At 36.7% G+C, this 18732-nt stretch overlaps 1 protein-coding gene across 1 annotated transcript in view; it reads left to right on the top strand.

Annotated features, from left to right (window-relative positions):
* The window catches only part of TPO (thyroid peroxidase), a 290022-nt gene that overhangs the window by 116497 nt on the left and 154793 nt on the right, over positions 1–18732 (top strand). Inside the window, exon 8 of the mRNA XM_053711339.1 lies at positions 12253–12423. Within this exon, the coding sequence (XP_053567314.1) occupies positions 12253–12423 (171 nt within the window). The remainder of the gene's footprint in view (positions 1–12252; positions 12424–18732) is intronic.

Raw genomic sequence — 18732 nt, 5'->3', positions numbered from 1 at the left:
AAGGATTTTAGACAAACATCTTCCTTGTTTGTTGTTTATTCAGGTAAAAGGAGAGGTCAAAAAGCAACTTCTACCTCTCTCTCTTTTTGGATTAAAAGCATCATCAGATTGGCTTACGAGACTGCCGGACGGCAGCCTCCCGAAAGAATCACAGCTCATTCCACTAGGGCTGTGGCTTCCACATGGGCCTTCAAGAACGAGGCTTCTGTTGATCAGATATGTAGGGCAGCGACTTGGTCTTCACTGCACACTTTTACCAAATTTTACAAGTTTGATACTTTTGCTTCTTCTGAGGCTATTTTTGGGAGAAAGGTTTTGCAAGCCGTGGTGCCTTCCATTTAGGTGACCTGATTTGCTCCCTCCCTTCATCCGTGTCCTAAAGCTTTGGTATTGGTTCCCACAAGTAAGGATGACGCCGTGGACCGGACACACCTATGTTGGAGAAAACAGAATTTATGTTTACCTGATAAATTTCTTTCTCCAACGGTGTGTCCGGTCCACGGCCCGCCCTGGTTTTTTAATCAGGTCTGATAATTTATTTTCTTTAACTACAGTCACCACGGTACCATATGGTTTCTCCTATGCTATTATTCCTCCTTAACGTCGGTCGAATGACTGGGGTAGGCGGAGCCTAGGAGGGATCATGTGACCAGCTTTGCTGGGCTCTTTGCCATTTCCTGTTGGGGAAGAGAATATCCCACAAGTAAGGATGACGCCGTGGACCGGACACACCGTTGGAGAAAGAAATTTATCAGGTAAACATAAATTCTGTTTTTTTAAAACAGTTGCGCGGTGACGTCATCACGTCATTGCGTGTGAGGTCACCATGCACAACGTGAAACCCCGTTGATGCCTGTCACTATACAGGCCCAATCGCCGGGGTAGGAGTGGGTGAGAGCCCCCAGATCTCCCTCAAGGTGGGAAAGTGCTAGCGATGGCTCTGAGACGTCGTTAGCACCTGAGTGGGAAACTCTGCGACGGCTCAGAGCCGTCGTTAGAACTGAAAGGGTTAAAACGAAAGGGTCAAATGATTTTATTAGGCTTTATTTTCTGACACATATTTACTTGATAAAACAATACAAGTTTAAACTGAAAGTAAGGCTGAATTTTCTATTTCAGCAGTTTATTAATTTCCCCTTTGCTTTTAAATAAAATGATGCAACATTTTAAACTGTCAGGTTTGAAAAAACGGATATTTCAGGTTTTAAAAAATGTATATTTCTGGTACTCAATGTACCAGGTAGTGGTGCCTCTCAGTGTTGCAGCAGTAATTTGAGCTCGGCAGTTGCAGTCACATAACCCGCTTTACTTCATAACGTTTCTGAGGAAAAAGGTTGTTTTCTCCATTTCTAGGTGACCCGGTCTTAATTGGTAGTGGTAAGGTACCTCAGTAATTGAGGTGTGGGGTTGCCTGAGGGGTATTTTAGAAGTTTGTTTGAATGTTTATTAAATGTTTTTTCTTAACTTTTCTCACATAATTTTAGCTGGGGATCAATCCTAATTTGGGATAAAATTTAAAGTGTATTTTTTCCTTAGCTTATTTTAATTGAATATTAAAATCTTTGATACTTATCTGTACACGTTTCACAACATGTCTGATATGGATCAAGAGCCTGCTCTCATGAATTATTCATGCTTATTATTTTTAGATGCACAAATTGCAGCTCCTATGCAATTTTGTTCTTCATGTGTCAAGAAAACCTCGCAAAATAAAGATAAAATTTTCGAGCCTAATGTCTCTCAGGATGATGCTGTCAAAATAATACCTCAGCTTTCTCCTGCTACATCCCAAGCCTCAATGGTGTCACATGCAGTGCCCTGCAGTTCCTCTATAACTACTATTGGAGTTTATTTAAAAGCAGAAATTGCTGCCCAGGTATCTTTAGCGGTATCTGTGGCATTAGCTGCCATTCGCAGATTACAGGGAAAACGCAAGAGGAAATCTAGAAATTCAGAAAGCAAGGTGTCTGTCCTCAGTTCTGCTTCTCAAGTTGCCCTTTCTCATAAGTCTGATGAGGAAGATACATCGGGACTTTCTGAGGGTGAAATCTCAGATTCGGATAGTATAATTCCTTCTTCTGAGACTGAGGTGCTATCCTTCATATTTAGGCTTGAACACCTTTGTGTATTGTTAAAGGAAGTTTTAGCTACTTTAGATGACTCTGATACCCCTGTTGTTGTCACTCCTAAGAAATCTAGTTAACTTTATGGTTTATTTGATGAACCTTCCACTTCAGAGGTTTTTCCTGTGCTGGACCATGCTAGGGAGATTATCTCACATAAATGGGAGAAACCAGGGGTGGCTTTTGCCTCGTCTCTCATTTTTAAGAAAATGTTTCCTGTTGAGAACTCCATTAAAGACCCTTGGTATACTGTACCCAAAGTTGAAGGGGCCATTTCCACTCTGGCTAAGAGAACCACTATTCCTATTGAGGATAGCTACTCTTTTAAGGATCCAATGAACAAGAAGTTGGAGGCTTATTTGAAAAAGATTTATGTTCATCAAGGTCTCCAATGGCAACCTGCGGTGTTATTGCCACTGTGACTAGTGCAGCATCTTATTGGTTAGATGCCTTGTCTGATTCTCTTCAAGTAGAGACTTCCTTGGATGAAATTCAAGATAGGATTAAAGCTCTTAAGTTGGCCAATTCCTTTATTGCAGATGCCATTTTACAGGTTTTTAGACTAGGAGCTAAAACTTCTAGTTTCGCTGTCCTAGCCCGCAGGTCATTATGGTTATGGTTGAAACCCTGGTCTGCAGACGTTTCCTCTAAAGTCAAGCTTCTGGTGATTCCTTACAAGGGCAAAACCATGTTTGGATCCGGTTTGGCAGAAATTATCTCTGATAGTACGGGTGTAAAAGGGTCTTTTCTACCTCAAGATAAGAAGAATAGGCCTAAAGGACGTCAGAGTAATTTCATTCCTTTCGTAACTTCAGAGGAAAGCCTTCCCCTTCTTCTTCCAAGCAGGAACAATCCAAGTCTTCTTGGAAACCCAATCAGTCTTGGAACAAGGGGAAACAATCAAAGAAACCTGCAGCTGATTCCAAATTAGCATGAAGGGTTTGCCCCCGATCCGGGATCGGATCAGATGGGGGGCAGACATTCTTAGTTCTCTCAAACCTGGATATGAGATGTCCCAGATCCCCGGACTGTGGACATAGTATCCCAGAGTTACAAATTGGAATTCAAGACTTTTCCTCCCAGAGGCAGATTCCATCTCTCAAGATTATCTGCAAACCAGAAAAGAAAGAGGCGTTCTTTAAATATATACAACATCTTTCCTCCCTGGGAGTGATAGTTCCAGTGCAAGAACAGGGTCTCAGGTTCTACTCCAACCTATTTGTGGTTCCCAAAAAAGAGAGAACTTTCCGTCCCATTCTAGACTTGAAGTGTCTAAAAAAGTTTCTCAAAGTTCCATCCTGCAAGTTGGAGACTATACACTCCATTCTTCCTTTAGTACAAGAGGGTCAGTGCATGACAACCATAGGCCTAAAGGATGCATATCTTCATGTTCCTATTTACAGGGACCATCACAGATTCCTGAGATTTGCCTTTCTGGACAAACATTTCCAGTTCGTGTCCCTTCCATTTGGTCTAGCCATGGCTTCCAGATTTTTTTCAAAGGTTCTGGGGGCTCTTTTGGCAGTGATCGTGACCACGGATGCCAGCCTGCCGGGCTGGGGAGCAGTCTGGAACTTGTTAAAAGCTCAGGGCCTTTGGACTCGGGAAGAGTTTGCTCTTCCCATCAACATCTTGAAGTTGAGGGTGATTTACAATGCTCTATTGGCTTGGCCTCAGTTGTCCTCAGCCCAATTTATCAGGTTCCAGTCAGAGAACATAACCTCTGTGGCTTACATCAATCCCCAGGGAGGAGCTCGGAGTTCCTTAGCCATGCAGGAGGTTACTCGGATTCTTCAGTGGGCAGAGACCCACAATTGCTGTCTATCTGACATCCACATTCCAGGAATAGACAACTGGGAAGTGGATTTACTCCATCCAAAGGTATTTTCCAGCTTAGTCCTAAAATGGGGGGTGCCGGAGTTAGATCTGAAGGCGTCCCATCAGAACACCAAGCTTCCAAGGTACAGTGCAAGGTCAAGAGGTCCACAGGCTGTACTGATAGATGCTCTGGCGGGTCCTTGGGTTTTCAGGTTGGCATACCTATTTCCTCCGTTTGCTCTCCTTCCATGAGTCATTGCAAGCATCAAACAGGAGAGGGTGTTGGTGATTCTAATAGTCCCTGCGTGGCCTCGCAGGATCTGGTTTGCAGACCTAGTGGAGATGTCATCTCTACCACCTTGGAAACTACCTCTGAGGAAGGACCTCCTGATTCAGGGTCCCTTCCTTCATCCAAATATAATTTCTCTGAAGCTGACTGCTTGGAGATTGAATGCTTAATTCTGTCTAAGTGTGGTTTTTCTGAGTCGGTCATTGAGACCATGATTCTGACTCGCAAGCCTGGTAATAGAAAGTTTTACCCTAAGATATGGCATAAATATCTTTATTGGTGTAAATCCAAGGGCTACTCTTGGAGTAGAATTAGAATTCCTAGAATTTTATATTTTCTTCAGAAAGGCCTGGAGAAGTAATTGTCAGTCAGTACCCTGAAGGGTCATATTTCTGCTTTATCAGTTTTGCTACATAAATGTTTGGCAGATGTGCCAGATGTGCAATTTTTTTGTCAGGCTTTGGTCAAAATCAGGCCTGTCTTTAAGTCTGTTGCTCCTCCTTGGAACCTTAACCTTGTTCTTAAAGTTTTACAGCTGGCTCCGTTTGAGCCGTTGCATTCCATAGATATTATGTTGTTATCTTGGAAGGTTTTGTTTCTTGTTGCTATCTCTTCTGCTATAAGAGACTCTGAACTCTCAGCACTGCTGTGTGATTCCCCTTATCTTATTTTTCATGCTGATAAGGCGGTTCTTCGTACTAAGTTAGGTTTACTTCCTAAGGTTGTTTCTAATAGACATAACAATCAGGAAATTGTTGTTCCCTCTCTGTGTAATAATCCTTTTTCTTCCAAAGAACGTTTGTTACAAAATTTGGATGTTGTAAGTACTCTTAAATTCTACTTACAGGCGACTAAGGATTTTCACCAGTCCTCTGCCCTCTTTGTCTGTTTCTCTGGGAAATGTAAAGGTCAGAAAGCTACTGCTACTAATCTTTCTTTTTGGTTATAAAGTATAATTTGTTTGGCATATGGGACTGCTGGACAGCAGACTCTTGAGAGAATTACGGCTCATTCCAAAAGAGCTGTTTCCTTTTCTTGGGCTTTCAAAAATGAAGCTTCTGTGGAACAAATTTGCAAAGGCTGCAACTTGGCCTTCTCTACATTCTTTTTCCAAATTTGATATTTTTTCCTCGGCTGATAAAGGTTCTTCAAGCGGTGATGCCTTCTGTTTAGGACTGCCTGTCTTGACCCTCCCTATTTATCCGTGTCCTCTAGCTTTGGTATTGGTTCCCAACAGTAATTACTCAAGCCGTAGACTCTTCATATCTTAGGAAAGAAAAACAAAATGTATGCTTACCTGATAAATTTATTTATTTCTGGATATTGTGAGTCCACGGCCCCACCCTTTATTTTAAGACAGTTGTTCTTTTGACTATAACCTCTTTTGACAGGCACCTCTACACCTTGTGTTACTCCTTTTTCTCCATTACACTTCGGTCGAATGACTGGGGTTGTGGGTAAGGGAGTGATACTTAGCAGTTTAACTGTGTTGCTCTTTGACTCACCATGTCCAGAAAGAAATACATTTATCAGGTAAGCATAAATTTAGTTTTTTTTTTGTTTGTTTGTTTTTTTTAGATTAGGCGTTTTTTATTTTTAATGGGCTGAAAAAGAACTGAATTCTCTTTTAAGGGGGAATGTACATATACAAATGCCCTTTTTGGGGGAATGTGTAGAATAGGTTTATTTTTATTTTTTGGGCTTGGGGGGTGGAGGTTTGTAATATTAGGGGGTGTTTGTTTTTATTTTTTTTTGCAAAAGATCTGTTAACTTTAGGGCAATGCTCTACAAAAACCCTTTTAAGGGCCCTTGGTAGTTGTGTGTTGTTGGGTTGGGTGTGTTTTTAAAAAAAAAAACAACAAGGTATTAGAATAGAAATAATGTTTTTTTTTATAATTTTGTTTGTTATTTTTTGTAATGGTAGTTTTTTTATTTTTGGTAATTTTAGTGTTTATTAGTTTTTGTACCTGTAGTTTTATTTTTTTAGTAATGTTAGGTTTTTTTATTTTTAGTAATGTTAGTTTTTATTAGTGTAAACTTAGGTTTTATTTTATTTCACATGTAAGTTTGTATTTATTTTAACTAGGTAGTTAGTAAATAGTTATATTGTAGCTAGCTTAGGTTTTATTTATTTTTATTTCACTGGTAAGTTTGTATTTATTTTTATATAGGTAGTTAGTTAATAATTGTAACTTTAATATAGGTCTATTTTAATTATGTTAAAGTTAGGGGATATTAGGTTTAGGGGTTGATATAGTTTAATGGAATATATACCTAGCACCTGTGTAATCCTATATGCTCCGGCTGTCTTGACCTCTAGCTGTCAATAAGGAACTCTAAGAATATATGGGTGTAGCCTGAGCGCCTCAACTAGAAGTGGGCTAGGATGTGAATAGGTAGTACACTTGTATTTATTAATGACAATAAATGTTGACAGTTAAAACAATTAAAACAATAATTAAAACAAAAGTTTAAAACAATAAATAATATGCAATATGTAAAGGTACCTATGTGGAATATTCAAATAGTACATCAACATACAAAAAGACTGGTAAGATGTGACAGTAGAAAATCTTGATAATAATATGCGAATAAAAGCTATATATACACACAGCGGGGTCTTGGCCGTGGTTTAGTGAGAAGTCACAAATTGTTCCTATCAGATGAGTGTAATTTGTAATCCCAGGTTCAGTGAAAATATGATGTAGAATTTCCAAGTGTATACTTAGGTATCCAATATAGTTATGTTATAGATGATCCCTCATTAGTGATGGTGTAGGAGAAAAAAGGGGATGTGACTGAAAGCTCAAAAATAGTGCAGAATAGTGAGAGAGAAAAAGGATAGTCCTTCAACAAATGATTAAAATACAAAAATGTAAAAATGTGAAAAAAAATTGAATTTTTTTTTAGCAGAAATTGCCAAAAGATGCCATTGATGAAAAAAGATGAAAAAATGTGTTGAAGCTAGGATCAATAAATTCGTAGGTGCAATATAAGTCTAAGTGATGAAAGTTAGTGAATGAAAAATTATTCTCAAGGTTCAGTTGGGTGTTGCGAGATTAGTGCAGCTGGGTGCTGCAGGGTTAGTGCTGCGACCACAGGTGGAAATCCAGAAATTTTAGTGGATGTTCTGCTCCTAGCTGAATTGATCTGTGAAAGATCTGCTCCTAGCTGGATTTATCTGTGAAAGATGATAAACATAGTGTAGTATGCTCAAAGTACATATAGATGTAGAAATAAGGCGTACCAGATGATTGGTCAACGCGTTTCGGCCTCTCACAGGTCTTGAAAAGTCTTGAAAAAGGCCTGTGAGAGGCCAAAACGCATTGACCAAGCATCTGGTAAGCCTTATTTCTACATCTATATCTACTTTGAGCATACTACACTATATTGATTATCTTTCAGAGATAAATCCAACTAGGAGCAGATCTTTCACAGATAAATTCAGCTAGGAGCAGAACATCTACTAAAATCTCTAGATTTCCACCTGTGGTCGCAGCACTAACCCTGCAGCACCCAGCTGCACTAATCTCACAACACCCAACTGAACCTTGAGAATAATTTTTTATTCATTAACTTTCATCACTTAGACTTATATTGCTTCTATGAATGTATTTATCCTAACGTCAACACATTTTTTCATCTTTTTTCATCAATGGCATCTTTTGGCAATTTCTGCTAAAAAATAATTCACATTTTTACATTGTTGTATTTTAATCCTTTGTTGAAGGATTATCCTTTTTTCACTATTTTTCACTATTTTTGAGCTTTCAGTCACATCCCCTTTTTTCTCCTACACCATCACTAATGAGGGATCATCTATAACATAAATATATTGGACTCTACCTAAGTATACGCTTGGAAATTCTACATCATATTCTCACTGAACCTGGGATTACAAATTACACTCAACTGATAGGAACAATTTGTGACTTCTCACTATACCACGGCCAAGACCTCGCTGGGTGCTTAGTGCCCCATTTGTGTACCAAGCTGGTGTAGCACTGCTTTAGTGGTACTTTCTTTAGTGGTACTTTTTCCATATATATATATATAGCTTTTATTTGCATATTATTATCAAGATTGTCTACTGTCACATCTTACCAGTCTTTTTGTGTGTTGATAAACATGGATCCATGTTAATGTACTATTTGAATATTCAACATAGGTACCTTTGCATATTGCATATTATTTCTTGTTTTAAACTTTTGTTTTAATTATTGTTTTAATTGTTTTAACTGTCAACATTTATTCTCATTAATAAATACACGTGTACTACCTATTCACATCCTAGCCAACTTCTAGTTGAGGCGCTCAGGCTACATCCATATATTCTTAGAGTTAATATAGTTTAATTTAGGGTGTTGTGATGTGGTGACCGGCGGTTTATTAGGTTTAGTTAGTGTTGGCGATGTTTGGAAATGGCGGTTTAGGGTTTAATAGTTTTATTTAGTGTTTTAGTTAGTGTCGGAAATGTTTGGGAAAGGCGGTTTAGGGGTTAATAGCTTTAGTGTTGGCGATGTTTGGGAATGGTGGTTTAGGGGTTAATAGGTTTATTTAGTGTTTCAGTTAGTGTCGGCGATGTCTGGGAACTGCGGTTTAGGGGTTAATAGGTTTAGTTAGTGTCTGCGATGTTTGGAAACAGGGATTTAGGGGTTAATAAGTTTAGTTAGTGCTGGCTATGTTGGGGAACTCTGGTTTAGGGGTTAATAGCTTTATTTAGTTACTTAGTTAGTGTTGGCGATGTCGGGGAACTGAGGTTTAGGGGTTAATTGGTTTAGGTAATGTTGGCGATGTGGGGGACGGCAGTTTAAGGGTTAATAGCTTTATTTAGTGTCGGCGATGTGGGTCGCACGGCGGTTTTAGATAATTTTGTTCTGGCAAATTAGTTATGTTTAGTTAAATGTTTATTTTTGGATCCTTTTGTTTTTCGGATCCATTCTTTATTCATATGCGTTATTCTATTCTAAACTTCGGAATAGAATAATGCATATGAATAAAGAATTGATCCGAAAAAACGAACGGATCTTAACATAACTATTTTGCCGAAACAAATTTTTTTTTAAACTGAACTAAACTAATTTTCCTTAACAAAATTATTTACTTAACTAATGAAAACGAAACAAAACAAATGTTTTAGCATTGCACATGTCTACTATTTATTCTTATATCTAATGGATTTTTGCACAAATATATACAGTATTTATACCTAAATTTATATATATATATATATATATATATATATATATATATATATATATATATATATATATATATATCTATATCTATATCTATATATATATATCTTGTATGGCCTAGCACTCACGGTTACCATTTAGTACCGGGGTGCACAAGATCCAATAAATATTAATAAGGAAGGCACTCACCGGGTTTAACCAAGGGTATCTGTAATCCTTTACCGTGACGTTATTACCCCCGTTTTGCACAACAGAAGGCGCACGGCACGGAACGCACGTAATCAGCCGGCGTCCGTATCATAGCAACCTGCTGTCAACAAATAGACTATACATCGATCTATGTGCAGGCTATACAAATAAAAACAATAATACTATATCTGAATTTTCACAACTGGTCAGGCAATATAAGCTAATATCCAAGTATAGGCCAAAACTGACTGTTTATATATGTATGCATACATACATGATTATGTTTAGGTACAGATATATACAGATATGTATAGGAATATCTATTTCCTAATACATAAAACATAATTAATACCAACAACTAAAATACCATATTTATTTAAAAGTTGGCCATTCATTGTGGTTTCCAAATATCATTCTATGAAGGAATCATTATTTTGTAAATGCAAGTTGTTCTTAATAGATATGAGATTATTTTTTAACTTATATAAAAAGGTGGATAAACATTTTTAAAAATTGCTGCCGTTAATTATGCGTTTTTTTGTTTGTTTAATAAAACTAGAATTAGAGTTATATATATATATATATATATATATATATATATATATATATATATATATATACAGGGAGTGCAGAATTATTAGGCAAGTTGTATTTTTGAGGATTAATTTTATTATTGAACAACAACCATGTTCTCAATGAACCCAAAAAACTCATTAATATCAAAGCTGAATATTTTTGGAAGTAGTTTTTAGTTTGTTTTTAGTTTTAGCTATTTTAGGGGGATATCTGTGTGTGCAGGTGACTATTACTGTGCATAATTATAAGGCAACTTAACAAAAAACAAATATATACCCATTTCAATTATTTATTTTTACCAGTGAAACCAATATAACATCTCAACATTCACAAATATACATTTCTGACATTCAAAAACAAAACAAAAACAAATCAGTGACCAATATAGCCACCTTTCTTTGCAAGGACACTCAAAAGCCTGCCATCCATGGATTCTGTCAGTGTTTTGATCTGTTCACCATCAACATTGCGTGCAGCAGCAACCACAACCTCCCAGACACTGTTCAGAGAGGTGTACTGTTTTCCCTCCTTGTAAATCTCACATTTGATGATGGACCACAGGTTCTCAATAGGGTTCAGATCAGGTGAACAAGGAGGCCATGTCATTAGATTTTCTTCTTTTATACCCTTTCTTGCCAGCCACGCTGTGGAGTACTTGGACGCGTGTGATGGAGCATTGTCCTGCATGAAAATCATGTTTTTCTTGAAGGATGCAGACTTCTTCCTGTACCACTGCTTGAAGAAGGTGTCTTCCAGAAACTGGCAGTAGGACTGGGAGTTGAGCTTGACTCCATCCTCAACCCGAAAAGGCCCCACAAGCTCATCTTTGATGATACCAGCCCAAACCAGTACTCCACCTCCACCTTGCTGGCATCTGAGTCGGACTGGAGCTCTCTGCCCTTTACCAATCCAGCCACGGGCCCATCCATCTGGCCCATCAAGACTCACTCTCATTTCATCAGTCCATAAAACCTTAGAAAAATCAGTCTTGAGATATTTCTTGGCCCAGTCTTGACGTTTCAGCTTGTGTGTCTTGTTCAGTGGTGGTCGTCTTTCAGCCTTTCTTACCTTCGCCATGTCTCTGAGTATTGCACACCTTGTGCTTTTGGGCACTCCAGTGATGTTGCAGCTCTGAAATATGGCCAAACTGGTGGCAAGTGGCATCTTGGCAGCTGCACGCTTGACTTTTCTCAGTTCATGGGCAGTTATTTTGCGCCTTGGTTTTTCCACACGCTTCTTGCGACCCTGTTGACTATTTTGAATGAAACGCTTGATTGTTCGATGATCACGCTTCAGAAGCTTTGCAATTTTAGGAGTGCTGCATCCCTCTGCAAGATATCTCACTATTTTTTACTTTTTTGAGCCTGTCAAGTCCTTCTTTTGACCCATTTTGCCCAAGGAAAGAAAGTTGCCTAATAATTATGCACACCTGATATAGGGTGTTGATGTCATTAGACCACACCCCTTCTCATTACAGAGATGCACATCACCTAATATGCTTAATTGGTAGTAGGCTTTCGAGCCTATACAGCTTGGAGTAAGACAACATGCATAAAGAGGATGATGTGGTCAAAATACTAATTTGCCTAATAATTCTGCACTCCCTGTATATATATATATATATATATATATATATATATATATATATATATATATATATATATATATATATATATATATATATATATGTGTGTGTGTGTATATATATATATATATATATAGTAACAGCAATAAAGACTTGCACTCACTGGGTATTTAAAGATCAAATTTACTGTGACAAGAGTGCACATCTTGGCTATAACATATATATATATATATATATATATATATATAAATACAGAATATATTTATATGTATGTATATATATAGATAGATATATACAGTATATATATATATATATATATATATATATATATGCAGTATTTTTATATATATATATATATATATATATATATATATATATATATATATATATATATATATATATATATATATATATATATATATATATATAAATATATGGGAATACATATTTAATTAATGAGACAATATTTTACAGGTGGCTTGGATCTATTGTTTAGAGGACTTCTTGGGAGATCTGCAAAACTGCAAACTCATAGTGATATGGTAAATGAAGAGCTGACTGAAAAACTTTTGGTGTTGTCGATCAATGGCTCAATGGATTTGGCATCTCTAAATCTGCAACGAGGTCGTGACCATGGTTTACCTGGTAAGATATTATTACAGTATTGTTAACCACTGAAAAATATTGTTTTGTATTGTATCTAACCTTATGTTGGTGTGCAAAAGCTTTTTATTATATACTATGTCCATAATAATTTAATAGATCAGTTGATCATTAACAATAGAAATTTCTTAAATCCTCATTTAAAGGACCAGTAAACACAGCAGATTTGCATAATCAACAGATGCAAGAAAACAAGACAATACAATAGCATTTACTCTGAATTTCAAATGAGTAGTAGATTCTTTTTTAACACATTTCAAAGTTATGTATATTTCCACTCCCCCTGTACCATGTGATAGCAATCAGCCAATCACAAATGCATATACGTATAGTCTGAGTTCTAGCACGTGCTCAGTAGGAGTTGGTGACTCAAAAAAGTGTAAATATTAAAGACTGTGCACATTTTTTTTAATGGAAGTAAATTGGAAAGTTGTTTAAAATTACATGCTGTATCTGAATCATGAAAATATAATAAAACCTGAGTGTCCCTTTAAAGAATGTCCAGGTTTCATATCATATTTTTCAGGTCTCTTAGATATATACTGATTTTCAGAAAATTAACTTTGGTATATTTCACTCAAATCTTAACCCCTTAAGGACCAGACCATTTTTCAATTTTCTTACCCTTAAGGACCAGGGCTATTTTTACATTTCTGCGGTGTTTGTGTTTAGCTGTAATTTTCCTCTTACTGTACCCACACATATTATATAACATTTTTCTCTCCATTAAATGGACTTTCTAAACATACCATTATTTTGATCATATCTTATAATTTACTATAAAAAAAATGTATAAAATATGATGAAAAAATGGAAAAAACATATTTTTTCTAACTTTGACCCCCAAAATCTGTTACACATCTACAACCACCAAAAAACACCAATGCTACATAGTTTCTAAATTTTGTCCTGAGTTTAGAAATACCCAATGTTTACATGTTCTTTGCTTTTTTTGCAAGTTATATCGCAATAAGTACAAGTAGCACTTTGCTATTTCCAAACCATTTTTTTTTACAAAATTAGCTATAGTTACATTGTAACACGGATATCTGTCAGGAATCCCTGAATAACCCTTCACATGTTATAGTAGACAACCCAAAGTATTGATCTAGGCCCATTTTAATTAATTTCATGCCACAATTTCACCATCAAATGCAATCAAATAAAAAAAATGTTCACCTTTTCACAAACTTTTTCACAAACTTTAGGTTTCTCACTGAAATTTAATTACAAACAGCTTGTGCAATTATGGCACAAATGGTTGTAAATGCTTTTCTGGGATCCCCTTTGCTCAGAAATAGCAGACATATATGGCTTTGGCATAGCTTTTTGGTAATTAGAAGACCGCTAAATTCCGCCTGGCACCACGTGTGTATTATTCCCAGCAGTGAATGGGGTTAATTAGGTAGCTTGCAGTGAGCTTGTAGGGATAATTTTAGCTGTAGTGTAGTAGACAACCCAAAGTATTGATCTAGGCCCATTTTGGTATATTTAATGCCACCATTTCACCGCCAAATCCTATCAAATAAAAAGAAATGTTAACTTTTTCACAATTTTAGGTTTCTCACTAAAATTATTAACAAACAGTTAGTGCAATTATGGCACAAATGGTTGTAAATGCCTCTCTGGGATCCCCTTTGTTCAGAAATAGCAGACATATATGATTTTGGCATTGCTTTTTGGTAATTAGAAGGCCGCTAAATGCCGCTGCACAACACATTTGTATTATGCCTAGCAGTGAAGGGGTTAATTAGGTAGCTTGTAGGGTTAATTTTAGCTTTAGTGTAGAGAGCAGCCTCACACCTGACACATCCCACCCCATGATCCCTCCCTGACCCCCCACAAACAGCTCTCTTCCCTCCCCTGCCTCACAATTGTCACTGCTATCTTAAAGGACCAGTCAGCATAACCAACAAATGCAAGATAACAAGACAATGCAATAGCACTTAGTCTGAACTTCAAATGAGTAGTAGATTTTTTTTCTGACAATTTTAAAAGTTATGTCTTTTTCCACTCCCCCTGTACCATGTGACAGCCATCAGCCATTCACAAATGCATACACGTACCATGTGACAGCCATCAGCCATTCACAAATGCATACACACTTATTCTTGCACATGCTCAGTAGGAGCTGGTGACTCAAAAAGTTTAAATATAAAAAGACTGTGCACATTTTGTTAATGGAAGTAAATTGGAAAGTTGTTTAAAATTGCATGCTCTGTCTGAATAATGAAAGTTTAATTTTGATTGAGTGTCCCTTTAAGTACTGGCAGAAAGTAAAAAAAGGGGCTTATATATATATATATATATATATATATATATATATATATATATATATATATATATATATATATATATATATATATTTTTTTTTTTATGTATATTCTGCAGTGTAGGGTCCCCCTTAGCCCCCAACCTCCCTGATCCCCCCCCCCCCAAACAGCTCCCTAATCCCCCCCCTACTTATTTGTGGTCATATTGGGTACTGTCTGCCAGTACCCAGTTTGCTAAAAAAAATATAAAAAAACCCCAAACAAACCAATTTTCTGTAGTGTAGCTGCCCTCCTCCCAATACCCAACCCCCTCCCCTTCCCAGATCCCTTTCCCCAACACTTATTCCCCCCCCTCCCTCTCCCTCCCTCTTCCTATTCCTCCTTGACAGAGATTCTGTGCATTTGTGTAGCAGGCGCACGCTCCCGGGTCCTCACGGGCACCCGCACACTGCCGGGCGCTACCGGAACTCTGATAATCTTATCCAGCGATGGACTGCCCACCCGCCTCCCTTGTATCCTTCCCACACCACCAACGATCGGCACCATTGCTGGCCGATGCAGAGAGGGCCACAGAGTGTCTCTCTCTGCATCGGATGCCTAAAAAAAGGGTATTGCAAAATCACTGTAATACTCTGCAAGCTGCTGGAAGTGTTCACAATGGCTTCCAGCGCTCAGTTAGACCGAGGACGTACCAGATACGTCCATTGTCACTAACTGACAATTTTTGCAGGACGTACCTGGTACGTCCTTGGTCATTAAGGGGTTAATGTGATACAATGAGGTAAACAATAAGGGTTAGATTACAAGTGGCACACTAATGGTATGAAATATTGATATTTCACGTTCCAACATTCTTCACATAGAATAATATGTTCTATTTATTCATAAATACATATTTCTATTTATATCTGATTTTTTTTTGGTAAAATATATATCTCTACCTATATATCTAGATATTTATATATAGGTATAGATATAAACAGATATGTATATGTATGAATATCTATTTATTAATACTTAGAACATATTGCCCTATGTGGAAAACATTGGAATGGGAAATAGATATAGTTAAACACTTTATTAAATATGAATATTGCATAAGTAGGATTTTTCATGTTTTCAGCTACTTGGCTACATTTATGCATATACTGTATACACATATAAATACATGAATACACACATACATACATGTATCTCATATCTCATATATCTGAGCCCTTAGAACTTTTTAATGCAATTTTTTAAAATAATTTTTATTAGATAGTGTTATTTTGAGCTTACTTTCAACTTTTTGTAAGCGTGCTATTGCAGATGCACGCAAACAGCCACGATAAAACCAATTTTGCTTGTTAGAATGTTATTGTGAGTGTAACTGTCCTTTTTAAATATAATTTTGATCTGTTTTATGCAATTTTTTATTCGAGCGTAACCAAAGTTTAGAGATCACACTATCCCGGCATTCGCTAAATTCAATTGCACTCAAGTGAACGAAGCTCGCAAACAGCCTCTTAAACCCGATTTTGCTTGTGCACAACAATTAGCACGCCACTGGTATTCTGGCCCAATGTATTTATGTATTTATATATGTATTTGTCTATACATTTGTATTTATGCATTTGTATATGTGTATACAGACATATATACACATATAATCACATATATACATATATTTATTTTGGTAAATTAATTCTATTAATTCATTCACAATGTTATGCTCTCACACAGGTTTTTCTAAGATTATTTTTAATATACTTTTTCCAACAGCACAATTTATGTCAACTTGTCTTTATTGGAACATAAATATCAAAGCCAATATGGTGACGTTTCAAGCTGTTAACCTTTAATAATGCTATAATTATTTGGGGTATTTTTTTTCTATCTAAAAGATAAAGGGAAAGATTACAAGTGGTGTGGCAAAACATTTGCGAAAACACAGCACGCGTTATGGATTTTTCGCATTTAGGGTTGCGCAGCTATTACAAGTTGATAAATAATTTTTTTTGAGCACGTGTTAAGCCTTGTAATCTAAACATCTAAATCGCCTGCGCTTTCACGTATTCCCAATAGAAGTCACTAGAGAAGACATATAGAAAAACACACAAACCACCTAATATGTTGCGCAAAGCCAATGACATATTCTCCTTGAAAAGTGTACATGAAAATGCAAATATTTCATATTGCGAAAATGTTTTCGTAATGGAATATGTTCTATTTATCTCTAAATAAATATTTCTCTATAGATGTGATGATTTTTTAACTGATATATCTATTTATAGTGAGATATGTATATGAATATAACATCATTTATGTAAGAATTTACCTGATAAATTCAATTCTTTCATATTGGCGAGAGTCCATGAGCTAGTGACGTATGGGATATACAATCCTACCAGGAGGGGCAAAGTTTCCCAACTCAAAATGCCTATAAATACACCCCTCACCACACTCACAATTCAGTTTAACGAATAACCAAGAAGTGGGGTGATAAAGAAAGGAGTAAAAAGCATCAACAAGGGAATTTGGAAATAATTGTGCTTTATACAAAAAAATCATAACCACCATAAAAAGGGTGGGCTTCATGGACTCTTGCCAATGTGAAAGAAATGAATTTATCAGGTAAATTCTTACATAAATTATGTTTTCTTTCATGTAATTGGCAAGAGTCCATGAGCTAGTGACTTATGGGATATCAATACCCAAGATGTGGAACTCCACTCAAGAGTCACTAGAGAGTGAGGAATAAAAATAAACAACAGCCATTTCTCGCTGAAAAAAATAATCCACAACCCAAAATATAAGTTATTCTCATAATGAAAAGAAAAACTTAAAACATCAGCAGAAGAATCAAACTGAAACACCAGCCTGAAGAACTTTTCTACCAAAAACTGCTTCTGAAGAAGCAAATACATCAAAATGGTAGAATTTAGTAAATGTATGCAAAGAGAACCAAGTTGCTGCTTTGCAAATCTGATCAACTGAAGCTTCATTCTTAAAAGCCCACGAAGTTGAGACTGATCTAGTAGAATGAGCTGTAATTCTCTGAGGCGGGGCCTGACCCAACTCCAAATAAGCTTGATGAATCAAAAGCTTTAACCAAGAAGCCAAGGAAATAGCAGAGGCCTTCTGACCTTTCCTAGGACCAGAAAATATAACAAATAGACTAGAAGTCTTCCTGAAATCTTTAGTAGCTTCAACATAATATTTCAAAGCTCTCACCACATCCAAAGAATGTAAGGATCTTTCCAAAGAATTCTTAGGATTAGGACACAAGGAAGGGACAACAATTTCTCTACTAATGTTGTTAGAATTCACAACTTAAAAAATTTAAATGAAGTCCGCAAAACTGCCTTATCCTGATGAAAAATCAGAAAAGGAGATTCACAAGAAAGAGCAGATAGCTCAGAAACTCTTCTAGCAGAAGAGATGGCCAAAAGGAACAACACTTTCCAAGAAAGTAGTTTAATGTCCAAAGAATGCATAGGCTCAAAAGGAGGAGCCTGTAAAGCCTTCAAAACCAAATTAAGACTCCAAGGAGGAGAAATTGATTTAATGACGGGCTTAATACGAGCTAAATCTGTACAAAACAGTGAATATCAGGAAGTTTAGCAATCTTTCTGTGAAATAAAACAGAAAGAGTAGAGATTTCCTTAAGGAACTTGCAGACAAACCCTTATCCAAACCATCCTGAAGAAACTGTAAAATTCTAGGAATTCTAAAAGAATGCCAAGAAAATTTATGAGAAGAACACCATGAAATGTAGGTCTTCCAAACTCGATAGTAAATCTTTCTAGAGACAGATTTACAAGCTTGTAACATAGTAGTAATCACTGAGTCAGAGAATCCTCTATGACTTAGTACTAAGCGTTCAATTTCCATACCTTCAAATTTAATGATTTGAGATCCTGATGGAAAAACGGACCTTGAGACAGTAGGTCCGGCCTTAACGGAAGTGGCCAAGGTTGGAAACTGGACATCCGAACAAGATCCGCGTACCAAAACCTGTGTGGCCATGCTGGAG

The sequence above is a fragment of the Bombina bombina genome, chromosome 4 (genome assembly GCF_027579735.1).
Source record: "Bombina bombina isolate aBomBom1 chromosome 4, aBomBom1.pri, whole genome shotgun sequence".
Taxonomy (NCBI): domain Eukaryota; kingdom Metazoa; phylum Chordata; class Amphibia; order Anura; family Bombinatoridae; genus Bombina; species Bombina bombina.
The sequence above is the reverse complement of the archived record's forward strand: the minus strand, read 5'-3'. Positions and strand labels throughout refer to the sequence as shown.